This window comes from Symsagittifera roscoffensis, chromosome 1 (assembly GCF_963678635.1).
Source record: "Symsagittifera roscoffensis chromosome 1, txSymRosc1.1, whole genome shotgun sequence".
Classification (NCBI taxonomy): Eukaryota; Metazoa; Xenacoelomorpha; order Acoela; family Convolutidae; genus Symsagittifera; species Symsagittifera roscoffensis.
In genome coordinates, this window is record NC_087062.1 from 44,089,832 (window position 1) to 44,111,572 (window position 21,741).

The 21,741-nt window shown below is 37.1% G+C and overlaps 1 protein-coding gene across 2 annotated transcripts; it reads right to left on the reverse strand.

Annotated features, from left to right (window-relative positions):
• Nucleotides 1-2,765: 2,765 nt before the first annotated feature.
• On the reverse strand, nt 2,766-16,072 carry LOC134844893 (PDZ domain-containing RING finger protein 4-like). 2 transcript variants are annotated; one of them, XM_063861729.1, is made up of 9 exons: nt 15,804-16,072; nt 13,207-15,609; nt 12,693-12,791; nt 12,234-12,368; nt 9,260-9,507; nt 8,673-8,901; nt 6,757-6,855; nt 4,911-5,090; nt 2,766-4,662 (listed from the first exon to the last, which is right to left on the reverse strand). In XM_063861729.1, the coding sequence occupies exons 2-9, from the start codon at nt 14,413-14,415 to the stop codon at nt 2,998-3,000; spliced, it is 3,864 nt and encodes a 1,287-aa protein (XP_063717799.1). In that variant the 5' UTR covers nt 14,416-15,609; nt 15,804-16,072; the 3' UTR covers nt 2,766-2,997. The 2 variants fall into 2 exon arrangements, with proteins under 2 accessions (XP_063717799.1, XP_063717792.1); XM_063861722.1 differs by having other exon boundaries at nt 13,207-16,072.
• Between the last annotated feature and the right edge of the window lie 5,669 nt (nt 16,073-21,741).

The window sequence follows — 21,741 nt, forward strand, 5'->3', positions numbered from 1 at the left end:
TTTTGTCATTGAAAAGTACGTGGAACATAAAGTATTTGTTCAGAGCAATAACTTTTAGATGAAAAATGTCTAAGTCAGTGAGAATAGTGTTTTCAGGAAAGGAAGAAGATTTTTTGTACTTTGCAGAGCAATTTGAGGCTAGAATTTATCATCTTTAACTGAATATGGTTATCAATAGAGAGGTAGATGAGAAACTTTTGCACCCAGTGTTAGAAATAAGAAATAAGGCTACTGTAGAACAGAGAGAGGCATCTTTAAGAAAAGGGAGAGAAATTATAGGTGAAAAATAATTGCATGTTTGAAATGAGTTGGTCCAATGTTAAGACAAAAATCTGTTTTGTTTTTAGGACCCTAAAAAAGCAAGGGAAGTACAGATTGGGAAATTTTGTGCAAAAGGTTCAAAATCGCCGAGAGACTGAGACTGCAGCAACTGATTTCAGATTTAACTTCGATAAAAAGAAAACCTAATGAGAGTCTAGTCGATTATATCACTAGAGCTGAAGAGTTGCAGTATAATTTAGATGAAGTAGACGAGAGTTTAAAAGAAAAGATGTTTGTGTCAATCATTCTTAAAGGCCTACCAAAAGAGTTCAATGCGCTTTGTACTTTGGTTAAGTTTAGCAAAGATAATAAGAACTTGAACGAAGTTAAGAAAGACTTGTTAAACTTTGAATGTGATCATAGGAATCATAGGAATGAGAATGATAATACTGAACATTTGTTTATTTCTAGGATAAAAACGTGTTTCAAGTGCAATAAGACAGAATACATAGCAGCTCATTGTAGATCTAAGTTAGTGAATAAGGTTAACCAGTCATCTAATGATAGACCTCCTGTGAAATGTTTCAGGTGCTCAGAAATAGGATACATAGATCGGGATTGTAAGAAGGACTTTGAGAGAAACAGCGTAAGAAACCAGCAGTTGGCTGAAACAAATGAAATTATTTTAGCTTTTTCAACTCAGCCGAGAGAGTCGACGGTGACCTAGTTATGGATTGAGGCGCAACTAGCAGTATGATAAAGGAAAGGAATTTATTTGTTGAGTTGAACCAGAGTTTTAGCGAAACTGTTGAGAACGCTAACAAAACGGAAACTAAGGTTTCAGGTAAAGGAAGAGTTGAGTTTTTTTGTGACAGATTCTCAAGGAAATTCGTACAAAATTTCAATGAGTTATTGTTTCTATGTGCCAGGAAACTCAGAAAATTTAGTGTCTCAAAACTTACTGGAGGAGGAGCTAAAGTAGTTTTTGGAGAAAAGTTAAGTATTGAACAAGGAAATGGTACCGTTTATCCACTTAGTGAGCGAGGAAGTCTTTTTATTTGGAAAATAATAGGATTTAGAAATCACAAAAAAAACAAGTGTTGATAAAAGGCAAAACAATTCTTCAGAGTTCAGAGTCGAAAAGATCGAGAAAGTTAGTGAACAAAATGAGAACTTGATGATAAATGACGATGATATAATGCAAGAGGTTGAGCTGAAAAATGAGTCTAGAGCTCATCCAAAAACTAACACGTCATTAGTTGAACGAGGTAAGGAGGAGTCGAGAAACTTATGCTAGGTTAAGAAGTTTCAGAGCATGGACATGAGGTTAGGTTCAAAGATAGGGGAGAATAAGAAGTTTGAAAGCAGAGCAGGTAAATTGATCAGGATTTTTGAGCTAGGACAGAAAACAAGTGATCTTGCTAACATTGTATGGGACATGGTAAAAGTGAACCTCCATGCTAGTGTGGGCTATGATGTAGTACTTGTTTTGAAAGGAGGAGTGTTATGTTTTGGAGAAATGACCTCTCACTTTATAGAGAAGTCACTTCCCACTTTTTGGTTCAAAATAAGAACATGATTGGATATCGCACGATGTCACGCGATATCGCGCGATGTCTTATCACGAAATCAGATCTCAACAGGCAGTTAACTTTCCATTGATATAGAAGTTGCTTCACTATTTTTTTATCGCTCTCTAATTAAACTGCTGATTATACCTAGTTTTGCTGCCAACCCGTGAAAAGAATTTCCTCCCTTTCAATAATTTGATCATTTTGTCTAAATTTAAGTTTTCGATATTATTTGATTTCCATTATCATACCAACCAGGGGCAGATTTAGGGGGACGGGTTCTCAGGCGGTCGCCGCCCTCTCAGGTATTTGACCCCCTGCCGACCCAAAGGGTTCCCCTTTGTACTATTTTGAGGCATTCATTTTTGGCTGAAGGACCCTAAAATTTTTCTAAAGTGGCCTTTGGCGCCAATATATACCAATTTTTAAAATCATCTCTCACCCTCCACCCCCCCCCCCCTCCTCGAGAAAATCTTGGATCCGCCCCTGATCTCAAATTGTTTTAATTTTATAAGAATTTTTTCCGCAAATACAAAACAAATTGTGGGCAATGATGTGCACCCAAAAACATCGAAATTTTAAATATGGCTTTTTGACTTGTTTTTTTGCAAGTATTTCCGCGACATGCAGAAATTTTGGCCAGAATAGTTTTTCGTTACAATGCTCTGGGAGAACTCGAAGAATACATCGAATCGGATCAGCGTTCAAAAACGCCGACAACGTTTCCTGCAACGATTTAATCAACTAGTAATTCCACAGTGGTATTACCTGTTGATTAAATGAAATGCAAGCCAAAAAATTGAGCATATAAGACTTTTTGGTCAGTCATAATTTTGAAAATTTTAGATGCAGCCGTTGGTCTACTTCGCATCAAAGTAACTTTGAATATAGTTTGGTCCGAAAACCTTTTCTACACCTCTGCGTAAAACAGAGTATAACAGAAACGTTAATTTTCAAAATCAAATATGATAATCTCTCAAATTTAACAAGTTAAATTCATTCTGATTTTAACATAAAGCATTCAATCAATTAGGATCTATGAATCTTTTTAAAATTCTAAGCAAAACAGAAAAAAATCATTCTTTGATCAGAACCAAACAAAAACCAAACTTCAGTTTCTGGTGATCTGAAACTACGTCTTGTGAAGCAGCGGCTTATTAATTGTCTAAACTGTTGTTACAGACAGAAGTGGATTCGAGTGCAGGTTTGAGCCGTGAGTCATGATTTCCTGAATTGTAATGAAAGTATCTAATATCTTGTTTTTATCAGCCGTTGCCAGCGCTGCCTGTTGGGCCATCATTCTCTTTCGCTTCAAAGTCGAGTTCAGACTTTCGTCCAGAAACTGGTTCCTGGAATTTTCCATCATCTGTTTCCGCATTTTCTTCTCCTGACTAATCATGTATTGTCTCGTTCGTTCTTCGCGTGACCAGTACCTACCGACTTTCAACTCGCTCGCTGCTTCGTCGTCAGTAGTCAGACATCCCGAAGCTCTTTCGTTGTTTAATTTCTCAGTCCGATCTCTCAAAACCTTGGCTCGATTTGCTTTTCGATCACTCCATCCACTACTACTGTTTAGTGAAGTATTGCTAGTGTTGACCTTTGCTATGTACCTTGACCCGTCGGGCCGAATTTTGACCTTCCATTCGGAAGCCAAGGTTTCCCTATCTTGTTGCTGCTCATGCAACTTCACAAGTTGCAGGTAGCTTCTATATTGCTTTGCATGTGTAGGAATTGATAACATACTGTCATTTCTTCTAATTTTGCTTCTCTCAGAAAAGCGTTTGTTGAATTCCTGGAAACTGCGTGATGACTTTTGTGCTGCACTTTCTCTTGCGTTCAGGTATTTTCGAGAAACTTCCGGAACATTCTGATTAGTTTTTAAGGGTGTATTTGGAGGCGCCGTACTGCAAATTGTTGCGTAGTCGCGTTCATCCATTACGCTTTCTCGACTCAGAGTTTTCATCTGCTTACGTAATTTTAGAGTTCCTTTCTCTCGAATACCTTTCACAGTTTCAAAATCGAGGTCCAGCTGAGCTCGTCTCTCATCAAAACTCGGACTCAGCATGTTGCAGTTCTCGTTTGCAAAAGTCTTTCGGTTTTTGTCCTTCGCCAATGGTATGTTTTGATATTGATTTGCAGCTTCCCTTCGCATCAAATTTGGTCTTGGCAAAGGGGGCGGGGAAACCGAGCGCCTATTTTCATCTTCCTCGGGTAAAATGTGATCAACATTCTCGTAAACGTTTTCGTCCTCGTCTGTAAAAGGCAACGAAGCTTCGTCTATGCTCATGTTGAACGAATCAGTTGTTGCGTCATCCGGAAAAATTTCGGTTTTAGTCGGCTTTTCTGCAATGACTTTTACAGAAATAACAGGTTTTGAAATTACTTGCTGCTGCTGAGCATTCATCAGTGACGATCTTGTCAGCTTCTTTGCAGTTCCTGACGACACAAAAGGATACTCAGTGTTTTCCGACGAGAAAATGCTCTCGGCTGTGTAGATTCCCGACTCACCAGTGAACGAACGAGTTCGGTCGTGGTCGCCGGTTTCTGACAACGAGTCGTTTCGCACTGATGAATCGCAGTCGAGGCCGCTGTCCTTGTCGGCAAAGTACATTCCAGTCTCCTTTACTCCGCTTCGATCTCTGGTGTCGGCATCTTCTTTCTTGTTTCGTCTCCTTATAGTAGGCGTTTGAGGTTCTTCGTATATGTTTTCAAACCCTTCGCTTCTGGATTCTTCCGCGACTGAGTTGCTGCTTGCCTCGCTCTGATTGGCTGCCATCTCCTCCAATGTCTGTTCCTCCACCTCACAGAGGTCAAAGATACTCGGCTTGGCCTGAAATTCGAAACACATTCAGAGTCAGTCGACATAAACTTTTTTATTTTTTTTTATTTTCGTAACAATTTCATTTTACATTCAATGAAAGTACACTTCGGCGCGGAACAGATTTATTAATTCAGGACTTATTTCACTTCAAAATGACTTCCCAAATCTAACACATAAAATATTGAGAACTGAAGCTCAACTTCAAAATGTATCAACATCTAAATAGATGTCTTATTCAATAAACATTGAATTCTCACGCTGAAGAGAGGTCTTGAGATAAGGAGAGTGATCTTGAGACTGCTGCTGTTCTCGCCATTGCTCACTTCAAACAGTTTCCCGATGTCCGTGGTGTCTGAGACGTCTTTGCCATTGATGCGCACTATCTGGTCACCCATGGACACTCGCCCGTCAATCGCTGCCAGAGAACTATCCTCCACCTGCAACAGAAAATTGAACCTCAAATATGTTTTCAGGATAGCGCATTATTTTGATCTAGTCGCTATACGATCTCTAACAGATCCGTTTTTCAGTTTTTATTTAACCACTTTGATCTCTGGTATATTTACTGTGAGATACTGTGTGAAAAAAGTAACTGCAGGGTTATAAAAAGTTACTCTAATTTTTTTCTGGTGATGAAAAAATGAAGTGAAAAAAGCTTCAAACTTCATCTTATAATTGCATAAAAACCAACACTTTTTTCATCAGAATTTTCTGGAAATCATCTAGTTTTTGCATCGGACTTCGCGTGATATCATCCGCGCATGAAGGAATTAATCCTGATGGTTCCTCCCAAACTTTAATGTGGGTTTATTTCTAAAAAGTTTTTTTTTGGTGTTTCTCTTGGCAAAGTTTTCTTGATAACTTTTTTTTCTTAATTATGAGCAAAAAATAAGAAGTAAGGAAAAGTATTTATTTATTTCCGCTCCTTGTTGCTTATTATTCAGCTAATTTTGAGCTGCGAAAATGCAGATTCTTTAAATAAGTCATACGAAAACAAATCGTACGATTATGATTTTGACATATTATTTGAGATTGGTCGGCTGAAACAAGGGAATTTTTTTTATTGCCATGTATCGAAACTTGGCTCTTCGTGTATCTCATTTTCATACCAGACCAATAAATCTTAGATATAACGCTTGGTCTTGTTTATTAAAAAAAGGTCCAACATTCTATTCAAATGTTTTTCATACCAATGAGTAATACATTCAGAATATGCCATAATTTTCATTCATTATTCACATAATCTAAACATCTGGTATAAGTCGCGTTTACCACCATTCATGAAAAACGCAAAGCATGACTGCACCGGGATGATTGACGTCTGGATGACAAGCTGTTTAGCACAGTCAGATCTGACAAAAGAGCTATCTGAATACATAATAGTTAGGCATTGTTGTTAGTTGAACAAAAGAGACGACTTGTATCAATGTAAGTGTGTGCCACGGGACATGTCCTTAAAAGGTACTTCAGTCGCGATAGTTTTTCGAATGACGGCGGGACGTAATAGTGGTTTGAAACAATTGATTGTGAACAAATCAACAATTTTGCACCGACAAAGACCTCCTAATAGGTGTAAACTTCAGCACTATTAACTGCAGATTAATGATAATGCATGTACCTGGTATGTATTTAATCAGAGTTTTTTGCCGGTTAATGCTGTGTCATTTATACAGGTGTTTTTTTAAAAAGTCGTTTCAACTCAAGGGCAGTGTTGGAGTCTTTTTCATAGCCCCGGCGCTACCCTCTAAACGGTGAGCCCTCCGAGCAGTACTGAAGTGGGGCTCGAAGCGACGACTCTCGCAGTGTTGCCGCTCGCTGATGTTAAATGCTGCAGAGCCGCCTTTTTAGATTTAAACTTCCATGTTTTAACATGGAATTGAATATGCATTTAACATGAAATTTAACAATTTAATTTGATCGCTTTAAAAAATGTCTACAGATTTCGGTGGTCTCACATTCCATTGATTTTATTGAGTCCAAAACGAATGAAAAATTTTATGAACATTTGAAGATTTTCCGACCTTCTCAGGTTTATACCAATGAAACGGACGAAAGTAGCATGATTTGAATAGTTTGCGGGGTAGTAATGTGAACTTGGCTGACCTTGCTGACGAACAGTTGTGAGAAGGTGGTGTTGGGTGCCCCCTTACACACTGTGATGCCCAGCTTCTCATCAGGGCTACTCTTCTCCAGCACCACTTCCTAAAACAGGGTTTAGTTTGTGATCAAACGAAGGCGAGTTTTTTCTCAAGAAGTGTCTATTGAAACTATCTATAACGATAATTAGGTTGTTTTAAGAAATTAAATTAACGGTAGTCGGTTCGACCAAAAATTTTTGCTTACGCTATTTTTCAGGTAACCTGGAGCTGCATTTGATAGAAAATTTACCTCAGTTTCAATTTAATTTATTTGTGTGAGGGTAGTTTTATCTAAAATTGTTATGCGTTTCATTGTTTAAAAGTTTTCATGTCGTTTAAGAAATTCGAATCACTTTCATTTGGTATGCGAGTTATTTTGATTTTGTCCGGCGGCCGGAATTAATTAAAAAATAGCTGAAAGTTTTTGCAACCGGTGCCGCCAACCAAACAACCAAAACCAATCCTACTATATGAGCTTCATTAAATATTGTCTAAATTTAACTCGTAAATTTTTTGCTTCGCTGATTTCAAGCACGCTTTATTAGGTTGCCCCACATGAGCAAAATTATATCACCATGAATTCTTTCCGAATACAATCTTGCTAAGGCTGGTTTTGGTTCTAAGTTACCAATTCATTCTTTTTCTTTGCAAACTACTGTTTTTATTGCTCTTCGTATGTTGTTGTACAATTAGCCCAGCAGTTGTTTGTGCAACTAGGCTTTGAAAGCTCTGGAAATTGAATGTTGCCAGTTTGCTGTTGAACTGTTTGGATCGCCGTAAATCGGTACGTTCTCCAGACTTCGGAGCGCCTTCCGGAGCAAAACAAACCGGGTTTACGAGTTGCCAGAAATGGCTTAGACAGAATAAAGTCTGCTCTTTTGAAATGTTTTAAGTGCTGTGTTTGTCACAACCAAGTATACACTTTTTGGGGTCAACATTGTAAGGGAAGGCTCGTCGCCTCGGGTTAAAAAGGAGATAAATGGGACATTTGTTCATCTATCAAAAATCACCCAACTACTTTAAATCCAGGTGTGCTTAACTTCGGTGATCGGACGAGAACGGGTGCATTCAACATGAACATGGTATAGTCGTAGGCTAAAAATCCAGGCCATTCCGCAGGTGCCTAAATTTATGATGAATGCAATATTTTTGGATTAAGCTTTGAGTTACCACTACTTAAACAGTAGACTTTAAAACCGACAATTATTAAACCATATTTGTTAGTTAGTTCCAGGCGCCGGCAACAAAAATGAAACAGATCGAAACTAATCACTAATTAAATCTCGAAAGGTGTTTTTGCAGTAAGTTAAATAGAACCACTTTGCAAACTGGTGCAAAGAGCCTCTTTGTAAATGCTGAGACGATTTGAAAACGCTCGTCTGTTAGAAGTTTAACAACGAGTCTTTTTTGATTGTTTTAAGTGCAGGGGTCAGTCACCTGTTGACAGAAGTCCACAGACAAAAGAAAACAGCCATTACAATTTAAGCAAAAGTATAAAAAGTCTCTTTGAATGAAAACAAAAGCAGTTTGAAAAGCGAAAAAGAAAAAGAAATGCGTTTCGGTAAAAAAAAAACAATTCAGTGTTAATCAAAAGAGAACTTGGATTTTCAGAATAACTTCAAAAAATACTCCAATTGTTTCCATAGTAGTAACAAATGATATTCAGACTGATGAACTGCATTTCAGTTAGGTTTAGCGAGTGTAGTGCAGGGACGGATCTAGGATTTTCTCGAGGGGTGGCGGATTTTCAAAAAAAATGTTCAAAAATATTGTCGACCATTTTTTTTTAGATCTACCAAATTGATTTTGCGAGCTCTCCCAAATCTACATAAAAACACCGGCCCAAAATTCGCCAGTGGTGTAGTGTATGTTCATTCGGACCTCGTATTCAAAGTCGTAGTTGTTGATCTGGAGGAGACTGGCGATGACGTCATCGGAGGCGGACAGGCTAGAGTCCCCGGGGGTGGTGTTGTCCTGCTGCAGTTGCTGGTGGAGTTCATGGTCCAGCAGTTGGGTGTCACAAGTGATGGTCTCGATGTCAGTCATACTGCCCCACAGTTCGGGATCATCCACGAAAGAAGGCAGCGGGGGCAGGTCACCATCGTACCAGCTGGAGAAACAGAAATTTGATATACACAAATCAAAGCTCTTGATAAAATTTCTTATACCCAGATACATCTTAAAAATCTCAGTAAATTTCCTTTTCGAACGCTACGTTTAAATTTGACAAATATGACCGCTTCGATTTCTTGTAAATTTAAATAGTTTAAAAATATATAACATCAGATGACCATTTCCAAGGCTATTCAGAGAGACAATGCGAGTTTTGCTATGTTCCTTCTTCTCTTGAACATGTGGACCGTATTATCATATCTCATTAGAGTTTCATAACTCAAAAATGTATCAATTTGTTGGCAGGTCATGCAGGCAATTTCGGCTCATTGGCTCATTCATCGGAAAGCACTTACTCGGATGCTGACAGAAAACTCAAGTAGGGATCTGTTTGACAGGCCACAGTTGAACTCGCACAAACTCTAATTTTCTCTTTCTGAGAATCAGTCTGCATTTCATTCTTAGAAACCGAACCGTTTAAACTGTTTGCGAAGTCAGGGGGTATTACATGTCTGACTATTGTGAATTGCACGGGGTCCAGACTGTTCTTAATAATCTGAACTGCTTCTTCGTGAGTTGAACCATTCAGGTCGACGTTGTTGACCTAAACACAGCTCACAAACTTGCACTATTTTCTATCATATAAACTTCTAGACTATTCTAGAAGCATCAGCAGTTAGAGACTCAACAATTTTTTAGAAAGAAACAAAATATTTTAATGAAATAAACTGTTTTAAATTTTCGATCCAATTTAGAAGATTCTTAAATCTATGCCATGAGTCAAACGTTGAGACATATGTTCTTGTTGGATTATTACAAATATGGATCAAATTTATTAAAAGGAATAAATTTGTTTTTCTGCGACAAATTAACGCTTCGATGGTAATCCCTCGACATATTTTGAAAACAATAAATTTCTGTTGCCAAAAGTAAATCACAATCACTCATTAGAAGCAGATTCAAAAACATGAAATCATTTCTTTACTCTGGAGCTGAAAATAGATTGCAGTTCAAGCTTTGCTATAGATTTCCGTCTTTATCTTTGAGTTGGGAATTTGGGAATTGGTTCGGATATTGATCACCCCCAATTAGATTGATTTGAGATGTCTGTCAAAGTCACCAACACCTCATTTTGTTTGCTACCAAGCTCTGTTTAAATAAAATTGTCTTAATCTGCTCACATTTCTACAGGAAGATTAATTTTCTCATTCTGTAAAATGAATTAAAATAGTACCAAAATGTTTACAGATAGATTATTTAAAAATCACTAATTTGTCAAAATGGGGAATTTTAGAAGCCAAACGCAGCCCTCGTGCAATAACTCGACCAATTTTAGCTTTAGCTCATTAGTTTATTGGTATAGGAAATTGGGAAAAATCACGAATACCCAGAACAATATCATTTCCTTGGGCTGTCAATATCAGCATGGGAAAGAGATATCAAATTTCCGTTTCTCTTTAATTAGCAAAGTATTTCGCTTCATTTTAATTTCGGGCCAAGTTTTTTCATTAGAAAAAAAAATAAATTTCAATTCAAAAGGCTGAGATTGAAAAGTAATGAATGACTGTACTGTGGGAAGCGGGGAATGAAAAAGTACTATAAATATGAGTCATTTATGACATGAGAGTACCTGCCTGTCATCGATCTGCGAAATTGTCTGACTGTCAATCAACTTAACTGTCACCGTCTCCCCCTATCACCTTTGAGTCATTCTTGCTTCTATTTCCCCTTTTGCAAACCCATTTGGCAATCTCTTAATTTAAGACCCATGCCATTTCTTGACCCTATCCCTTTTCCTTGCCAATCAAAAATATGAGAAAAGTACTCATTTCATTGATAGCCCCAGGAAATGTATCGCCAGTCACGAAATTTGCGGTTGGAAGCATATACAACACAACAACACAAAAGAGAAGAGAAGCCCATTGAAACAAACAATATGGGTGGTACATTAAGGGTACTTTTAATTCAAATCTCCTCCCATAAAAACTCTGTGAGTGGAAATTACCTCTCTCAAACAATTTGCTTCTCTCAATTGCGATTGCGCAAATGGGAATTAGATGTTAAAAGTACAGTCACAATTTCCCCAATGGGCGAATAGGTGTCTCGAGGCGTGAAATTTTTCAAATGGATATATTACGGCTCACAAAAGCATTTGTTTGTTCGCATTTTTGTTTTTTAAATGTTTTGTGCTCCGTGTGACTAATGTTTTTTCAGCAGACAATAGGGAAATTAACATATTTTTGGTGTAATTGGGGCATGAAGAAATTGCCCACCCCCTTAAAATGGGTATTTTGGCTTATGGGTGTGTTTAAATGGATTTGAGTAGTTTATTAAAATTGACCGGTTAAAATGATTTGCGTCCCAGTTTTTTTGTGACGCCCCATTAAATTTACAGAACTAATCATACTTTTTAAATAATGAAGAAATAAAACTTTCTCAATTCAAAAAACTAGGGCGACGATGATGTTCACTAGCATTTCAGAGGATCGATCGTTGTTTCCTATTTGCAGTAACTAGTTAAGAATTGGAGTGAGGCTTGGCGAACAGTTAGCTTCGCCTCATTAATTTCAGATGTTTTTTTTGACCATGCACATCACTTCAGTGATTTCATGAATAGATATAAATTATAAATTTTTGTAACAAATGTCAGAAGCGTAAGATTTTATGACTTCAGGAAATTCTGCCTCGTGGTTTTTATTTGCGTTGCAAAAAGAGGCGTTGACCATGTTTTGAGCAAAAAATTGAAGGAATTTTGACAATTGCTGACAAGTTTTGTTTGGTTATGTTATTTCATCAAATACTGGAAGTGTTTGAATTACCATTGCTGCAGCCAAAATCAATATTTGAGTCGCCTGACGCTTCCATTATGTTCCATTAGTTTTACTGCTGATACAACACCAACTAATTTTACATGAAAGCAGCATAGAAAATAATCAATTTGAAAAACACTTAAGACATAGAAGCAACAGGCCGATCTATCAAAAAAGAAGATATCAAAAATTTCTTTGAAAGACCTTTAGAGACCCTTTCAAAAACAATTGAAACAAAAATCAAAACCAAAAAACTCTTTCAAAATGTCGTCTGATCCATGATTTTCCATGTTATTTTTCTGCACCTCAAAGTATCTTTAGACAAGGATGTGATTATTGAATCCTGAAAAATGATGTCAGTCATGATAAACTTCACATTAGTATTATTAACTTCATTATATTCAATAAAAAATGACAAAGATGAAAATTTTGCTTTCTTTTTTTTTGTAAAGTTGAACGAAATAAACTCAGATTATGAAGAACTTTAGTACTTCAAATTTGTTTAAAGGTAACAACTGACCTTGATGATTTGGTCATTCAACTGGAGCTGGGTGAGTGCGAGAGTTGCAGTCTGAAGGGGACTGTGTTGAGGGGATCCCTGGATACTCTGGCCAGACACCTTGGACACGAAGATGGGACAGGACAGGTTGTCTTCCTGAAACACGGGGAGAAAACTTTAGATCAAGAGAAATCTTAGTTAATAAACGGATTATAACTGTTAATAAACGGATTAGTTTATAATGTTGCTAGATTATTTCGCCTTTGTTTGGATGGAAGTGTCATCTCATTAATATGGATCTCTTTTTTTTCAGCTCTTTCAGACAAAAAATGTTTTTTCTTCGAACATAATCAGACGGTGGGTGAGTAACACCAATAATGAATTTGTGACACAGCGGTTACAGAAATTCAACAATGATTTATTGCACTGAATGCATAAGAAACGTAGAAGGAAAAGAAGTAAACTAAAACCCTCTCGTACCCTGTGTCCTCCTGAGATGTTGAACCCGAATGAGCCGTTCTCGTCTCTGAGCAAAGTCACTTCAAATGTCTCCGGCTGATCATTTGCGTCATTCGAACTCTAAAAAAATACATTTTTACACTGTCTGCCCAGAAATCTAAGTTAACATTATAAACATAGAGGTTCGAGCTTCAAAGTGATTCTTCAGAGGAGCAAAAATTGATTTCGAAAATCTGCTTCTTCAAAAAAAAAGATTAAGAATCAGAGGAAGCAAATTAACTTACGCCTTTCAAATTTCTTACTTTATCAATAATCTTCACAATTATTAAGCTTGCTTGAATTGCTCAGACTGTATAAAAGGTGGCAATATGATACTACAGTTTTTCACACATTCAAATATATCTTCAAAAACTTACAAAAAAAATCAATTAAGACCTTAAAAAACGGGTCAATGTAACATTCAAGCAACTGCTTTCGTTAGAACCCCTATCTTGTTTCCTAATCTAGCAGCTACAAAAGTATATTGCAAAAGTACCTGTTGCTTTTCTTCGTGTGTCGCCATGTGAGGGCTCTTTGCAAAGTATAGCTGTGAGGTGAGGGTGTTGATCTTGGCCTGGTAGTGGACTGCCTGCACCTGTGCCTCATTCTGCAGAGTGGCCACTTTGCTCAGCAGACTCTTCTCCCGCTTCGAGTACTTGCTGTGTCTCGTCTTCACCTCCGTCTCCAGTGACGTCACTCGCATCTGAAGACCCTGGATCAGTTTGGTCACGTGGTCCACACAGTCGTGCTGCTTCTTCGAATCACCGACCACCAATAATTTCACACTCTCCGAGTTTAAATGGCTCAAACAGTCGTGGTCGTTCAGCACGCCACCGAGGTCTTTGTTGACGGATTTGCTTGGCAGAGGGTAGTCGTTTTGGGTTTTGGCCATCATTGCAACGCCTTCGTTAAAAAGCTGCTTGTCGTTTAGCTTCGCAGCCGATGTTGCCGGCATCGTGGGCAACTGCATGTTCAAGACACTTCGCTCTTTGAGAGCAGTTTTGGACGATAGGATCCTCATGATTTCCAGTCCTGATTGCTCTCGAGTCTCCGGAGCTTCAAGACTGCTCAATTTATCAGCAATTTCTCCCGATATCGATAGTTTTTGCACATCGATCGGGAATTTCAGGCAAAAGGGGCAGGTCTTTTTTGAAATTATGTCGGGCAAAAGGCAAGGCGAGCAGAAGTTTTTTGTGCAACAAGGTGTGAGTAAGGGCTCTTTGAGTAACTCGTTGCACCGCAGACAAATAAGCTCACTTGCGATGAATTTAGCCGATATTAGTTTACTGCAAGTCGACTTTTTACTAAGTGAATTTGAGGCGGGATTAAATTTTTTGCTTCTACCCAAATTAGAGGCGGGGTTGTAATTCGAATCTGCAGTGCTGGTTGGCGGGTATTTTAACTGACAGTCTTTTTGGGCTTTATTGGCGCATGTCACTGATCCGTTCTCAGGGCTGTTTGCCGTTGATTCACTGCTACTGACAGCTCGCACTGCTTTCACTGGTTGGCTAATAAAATGCGAGGGAGTAATTTTTGAATGGGAAAAAGAAGAGCTGCTATTGTCGCCCGTGTACACTTTTTCACTTGTGCTAGTCTGCTGAATGGGATGATGGGCGGAGCTAGAGCAGAATCGTGTTGAGGTATTATTGGGCAGGTCTGTTTTTTGTTTAAGTGTGTTGTCTACTCCACTGCTGCTCGTATCCATACTTTGCAAAAGTTGGCAATTCTCTCGGGATTAGCTGACAAAAAGGGGGCGGGATCAGGGATGTTTAGTCCCGGAAAATTATGATTAGGGGTAGTATAACTAATTCAGAATATGCAAAAGTGTATTTATCTAAATTGAGACCACAACTTTATAATCTGTTTTGAACATTTAGATATATCCACTTTTTATTTTGTAACAAACAACAATATGCTTTCAGAATGCTAATTTAGAAAATAATATATTTGTCGTGATGTCCAACTGGCGCAGTTTAAAAAAGCAACAGTGCCACAAATGAAACACAGGAAAATCACAGATTTATTGTAAATCCTACCGAAATCAAAAGAGGCGGCGAATAATGCCCGAGAACAATGACTTGATTTTTAAATTCTGGCTGATAGCTGCCTGTCAAAATAGAACGAGGCATTCATAATTAATGAAAGAAATATACTCAAACAAGATGCTTCCAACGAACAATTGGGATATCTAAGCACGGCAGCACCAGCTATCCAAATTACTTAAGCGACGCGGGGTTCTTGGTACAATTTTGGATAATATCGACAATCGTTTCACGAATCGAATTTTATAAATCGATCTATTTTCCAAAATTCACCAAAGGAAGGGAGAAACATAAGAAAATTTGACCACAATAAATTTTATGGCGTCTGTTATGGAATAATAAATAGGAGAAGCGACACGAATAATGGGCGAGGAATAATTTTGAGCGGCTAAAACTGAATGTGTGACAAAAGATTGCTTTCTTTTTCAACCACGTTTCAATAATTCAAGTCTCAAAATCAGCTTTCATTCCTCGCTCAATCGTACCAAGTCTTGCTTGTCTGATGAATAATGAAAAAGTACCACAGGCATCCGTCTTTCAGTCGTCTCGAATTTAAAAAGATCCGCCAAATAGATGTTTTAGAGGCAGAAAATAAAGGAGCACGGTTAAGCTTAAGTTTTTTCTTCAATATTTTGTAAGTATTGAATCACCCAGATTATTCATACATCATAAAATTCCGCAATAAAATAACAATTTTGTAGCAATGCAATCAAGCCTCTGTGATAAACAAGATAAAAATCCAATTTAAGCTCAAAATAAAGATGGTTTTGTTAATCCGGTCCAACTTATACACACAATTTACCAGATGATGGTAAAAACAGAGATCGTCTGCTCAATTCTGATTGGTTGAAACGAAGCTGAAACGAAATGGTAAACAATCAAAATTATTTTTAAACAGATGACAGCCAAATCAATGACGCGACCATCAAACCCTGGATAAGTCTAGACGACTTGAACTAGTTTTTTTGGTAAAAATTGAATCTAAATTTGAGAGAAATCTGGAAAGAACTTCCGGGTAATTTCGAGTTCATAGCTGAAAAAATGTACTAACCCCAAGCCTTAGAATCCGCTAATTCTGAATGGGTATTTAGTTTTCGTCTGATTAGTTTTGGTCCAACCTTACCACAATTTGTTATGATTTCTGAAGATTTTCGGGCAATTTGGACCCGGAAATACTGTTTCTTTTAGTTACTGTGTACGAAATGTACGGATAAGTACATAGTTCAGTGGTTAATTACCTCGGGCAAAAAGCATGTCAGCAAGAGTTTGTTTTCGTAAACAAACTGCGCCAAGCAGCGGGCAAAAGCTGTGGAAAAATCACATGGCCTGAGAAACAAATTTACCCTTTATTTGTGTGGTTGAATTTCCAAAATCGAAAATAGCCTCAACTAAATGGCATGAGCCAAGCCTTTTAAAAACATACAACTCCGTTTCCCATAGGTAGTGTATCGAATGAAGAACTTCGGGCATTTTAGTTGTTGATATAGGTCTAAAAGTTGTTATTTCTCTGACTGACTTATTTTTCTGAACTTTTCCCAATTAACAAGTCAGTTTAAAACTCTAAACTCAAAAGGGCTCTCAAAGAAAACTATTGAAGCTTCTGATCAGAAACACCAAGAAAAACCGCGATTTGATTTAATTTGTTCGCAAGAACACGGAAAAGTTTCTCGAGGACTTCTTTGGTTCAAACTCAACAACGTAGGTGTTTCAGTTCCAGTCAAACAAAGTCCAGGAAAAAGTTTCTTGAAGGTCGCTATTTTTGTATGACCGATTGGAGTTCTGAAGAAATAAATTGGTAACTGATAGAACCAAGAAAAAATTTGACAGAGAAATTTTCTCTGAAACAAAAGAGTCACTCATCCACCGCTGAGTGACCATTTCTATTGAGGATTTGAACCGCAACCACCTAAGCAATGTGACTATAGCTTGTACATCACTTGATACAAAAAGCAACCTGGACTCAAAAATTTACACTTCCAGAATTAAATTCTAGGGTTCTTTTTACTTTTCCCTCCACCTCTTAAGCGGATCAATTTTATAGTGTAACGTAGGGAGTGGATCTAGTGGATCTTTTCTCGAGAGGGGGGAGGGTGTGTTCTGAATTGAAATCAGAAACACAATTATTAAATTTTTACCATATGTTCTTATTTGAAATTATGTGTTTGCTCGGTTGATAAAATATCACCAAAAGCAAACATTACAGCATGTGTTGTTTCTTTCTGATTGGTTTAACCAACAGATGGAATGTTGAAAATATCAAAATCTACGGTATATAAGCCAAGCGAAAATATACCAAATATCACTTCATCACTTTCTCAAAATCTCAACTCTCACAACCACTCTCATACTGAGACCCCCAACCATCCTAATAACCAAAATCTCAAATCTCTATCTCGATAACCATCAATCCATACCCCAATGTCTCTTGATATAAAATTGATGTGTGTCATCTATGTTTGAAATAATATACCTATTTACTAGTGAAAGAAACTTTGTCTGTTGAATAAGAATAGGAAAGTCTTAGCAACATTCAGAAAGACCCCTTGTTCTAACTAGCTGCCATTTGGTCGATCGCATAAGTTAAGTCAAGTTAGTTTGGAATAATTGGTGCGACCAGTGAGGCACACAAGTTTCAAAAATTCACTCAATTTTCAAAATCTCAAAAAACTGTGATTATCAAAATTTCAAAAAGTTGAAAATTTCAAAAGTTGAAATTATTAAAAATTCAAAAATTGAATTTATCAAAATTTCAAAAAGTTGAAAAGTTCAAAAATTGAAATTATAAAAATTTCAAAAAAATGAAAATTTCAAAAGTTGAAATTATCAAATTTCAAAAAGTTGAAATTATCAGAAATTCAAAAATTGAATTTATCAAAATTTCAAAAAGTTGAAAATTTCAAAAGTTGAAATTATCAAATTTCACAAAGTTGAAATTTTCAAATTTCAAAATTTCAAAACTTTAATTTGGATATCTTAACTTGAAAAAAATAAGATGGCCGATCACCCAATCACCCATCCTAACTTGTCTTTTGTATCATTCTCAGGAAATGATTCAGACCTAAACGCAAAAGCCTTTTGGACTTCAGTTGAGAATAAAATTGTGTTCTCACTAGGGCAACGACCCACAGACGCTGGCGCTCAGCCTAACTATGATCACAGACAAAAAGTTTGTTTGGATCTCTATTAACAGAAACAGCTCTTGAATGGTATACTGATGAAGTAACTAATGCTACTGCTTGGGCTGAACTAAAAAAAACTTTTCCTAAAAAGATTCACTGATGGTAGAGATCGATTCAAGCATTGGTTCAAGCATCGTCTTAAATAGCAAATAAAACCTCTCCCAACGGCCGTAGACACGTGCCAGTAAAAAACAAATACGGCATAGTATGGTATATTAATTATCACTGAATAGCCGGTTTTGCTAAAACCTGTCTTAAACAAATAAATTTTTTCAGAATCTGATCTATATTAACCAGCAAAAATCAGCCCAGAACCATTCTTTAAAAAACTTTTCAACCTCCAAAACCTTCCTCTGATACTTCTCAGCAATTGCAAAAATCAATAAATTTGAAAAATAATGTCTAAAATCACCGATCTGGAAGAAGGTGAATTAATGGACCTTGATCAATCAACGGACCAAGTAATCGATGATTTGCTGAAAGTAAGTATAAATTCTTTTTTCCGCCGCTGTCTAGAACTAAAATCTTTTTAGTTAGCTATATACACTATTTTAATTTTTCCCCAACAAATCTGCGCTTTTAATCCAAAGGACAATCTCTACGCTAATACAGCAAAAGATCTAAAAATTGCGCATTTTGATTGTCAACTAATGACATCAAATAAAATGTTCTCACTTAATAAAGTAGCTCCCTGCAAAATACAACCTGAAAATATCGAATATACAACAGCCGAGGTTACTCTTTACCAACGGCATTATAGTACAAAAATTAACGCGACAATGTGTCGTGTAAAACACCAATCTATCCGATGGTTTTGTGATTCTTTCGATTCAAGCGAAATAGACGCTCGCCAAAATATAATCACAACTGATATACACATTTCCCCTGATATTTGTAAGCACGCCGCCGAACGGGGATATGTTAACATAGGATACTCAAAAAATATTCCTTTTCGCTTCGACGAAAAAATCGTCTCAAATACAAATAGAGGCAAAGTTGATGGCGAAAACCACAACGAATGCAGCGATCGTTCTTGGATCCATTTGGATACTTTCGAATCATACAAGCAAAATATTTCCTTAACTGTCAATCTAAAAGATGGCACCGTTAATAACTGGCAAAACATTCCATTACCTTGTCCTGTATATGAAAACGGATGTGAAACAACATCACTCGACCCTTTTGCATATACTTGGAACGCGCCCAAAAGCTGCATTTTTTCGGTTCTCAATAAATTCGAATCAAAATGATTCGAAATGAAGAAAATCATTATATTGTAAAAAAACTCATTTACTAAAATATCCAACCACCATACTCGAGGTAGAGACACTCAACAATTTATGCTAAAAATACTAGAAAAAACCACAATCTTTATGTGGACACCCAAAAATAGTCTACCCGACCCAATAAGAATCATTGTTCATAGCATACCAAAACGATTTTAATATGGATACTGGTTTACAAATAAACCCGAGTGCTAAAACAGGAATTATTCATTCGGAACCAAATTTGACTTACGTAAAATACGCAAAAAATTAAAATTATCCCTTTGCACCGGGACAAAGAGACTACGAAGCTCATCTAGGAACAAAACTAGATTATATTCTTTTTCGAAGCTTTTACCTGCTTCGAACTGCCGAATTGGCACTTTTAACGAATCAATGTAAATTAGAACGCTCCATGATTCTCAATACTTTAATGCTCTCTATCGAAAGCCCGCGTTTAGCCGGCTATATTTTGACCCGAAATAGGTCTATCTTTTTAGAGACCAATGGCAATGTTGCCTGGCTCCACCACTGCCCAAAATTTTATTCTCCATTACAATTAATGGATGCATGCTATAATCGGATAACAATTATGTATCGCGAAAAAATTCATTTCGTCGACCCAATCACTCGACAAACTTTTAAATCGGCAGATCAACAAGACTGCTCCGATAAGCATTTGAATCTTTATCAACTAGATGTTGATAACAATAATTCTTGGATCGAACTCACACCCTCTATTACTAGAGTAAAAGGTCCAGATCTTTTTACGCCGAAAGAAATTAAGCGGCAAGTAAAACACTATCTTGCATCTAGTTATGATGCTTCTATTTACACTTATGCACAAATGCAAAAATTTTGGAGCATGATTACCGATCACTCTGAAAGGAAGGGTATTTTACAAAAAGTATCCCAAACTTTTCTTAATGCAAGAAAACACTTCTATCTGGACTCGAGTAGTCAATACGGATCTACGCAAAACATATACTTAGACTATCTTATCTCGCCTGATTTTTGGAAGAACGAGTACACTCGTGTTTTTGGTACAATACAGTACTATTTAGAAAGATGCGGAATAATATTCGCCTCTTTCCTTTTCGTCAAGTTTATACTCGACGCACTTGTATTTGTAATAAAAGTATTACACATACACAAACTAACCGGCCGAACTCTTCATTTCGGAAAAATTATGTTAGCCGCTTCTTACAATATACTTTTCACTTCTATAGTGACTTCAATATTCGCTCAAAATGAGAACGATCAAAATATTGAGCTTGATCATAGGCCTCAGGCACCTCAACAAGAGGATTCTGAAAACGAAAATCAGGATAAATTTTATCCTAGACTCCAACTAGTCGATAACAATAATCGACCCGCTGTACCGGTCTAATTTTTTTATGTTTTAGGATATGCCCACTGATCTTCTTCAAACTCCACTTGAAGAAGATTTGCTCGATTTCGAAAACCTTCTGTCTCTAAATGACCCAATGGAAATGCCATCCGAAATAATCAACCCGATTAATCAACCAAAATTTAATACCAATTTTAAAATTTCAAAAGTGAAAAATTCTAATTGCATTCAAAAGAGAAAAGCAATTGCCCGACCCTTCAAAATTCCCCCCTCTTCTTCAACTAGGCAAAACCTAGAATCTGAAACTGTAATAGTTCACCAATCCGCAAACTCTCTAGAACTTGAATCAAAAAGAAACAAAACCTCAGCCCCAGGAAACCACCAAATTTTGACACCAGTCTAAATTATGCGCTCTCTTCCTTTATTAACCGATTTAAGATAGACGCCTATCACCCTTACCAAAACGGTAACGGTGCATACCGTCTGGTTAATCCTCAACTCCCCCATCAACATATTTGTGTTCCTGCAGCCTTTATAACTGCCCAAATGCAGACTCCAATCCTTGACTCCTACACGGATCAAGTGCAAAAGCATTACATAAACGACTTAAATCGCATCAGCCAAATGCAGAAAACCATAACAATGCTCCGGGAAACAAATAAGGATCTCAGCAATAAATATCTGAGCCTAAAAACGCAGGTGGAAGGAAACTATTAGTTTCAAGAATATCTATTAACCTCCGTCCTTTTGTTTTTTAAACTCCAACTGTGATTTGACCGCCGCCACTTTACAAAGTATGTATGCTTCTACATTTATAGTCCAGTATGGTTGATAAGTATATTCGCTAAAACAAATTTGAAAAATTATATTTGTTGTTATATTTCTCAAAAGTATCCAGCTGTGATTTGGCCGCCGCCACTGCTCTACTCTACATGCACATACACTACAAGCAGCCATTCTTCAACCGACTACAAACAGCCATTCTTCAACCGACTACAAGCAGCCATTCTTCAACCGACTACAAGCAGCCATTCATCAACCGACTACACTACAAGCCGCCACTTTACGAACAAACTATCAAAATCAGAATGAAAACTTTACGCAAACTCTTTTAAAACTTTTTTGATGTTTTGTTAATTATTTTATGCTTTTAAATTTTTTGTCAACGGGTATCACTGTTTAGCAATCACCCTA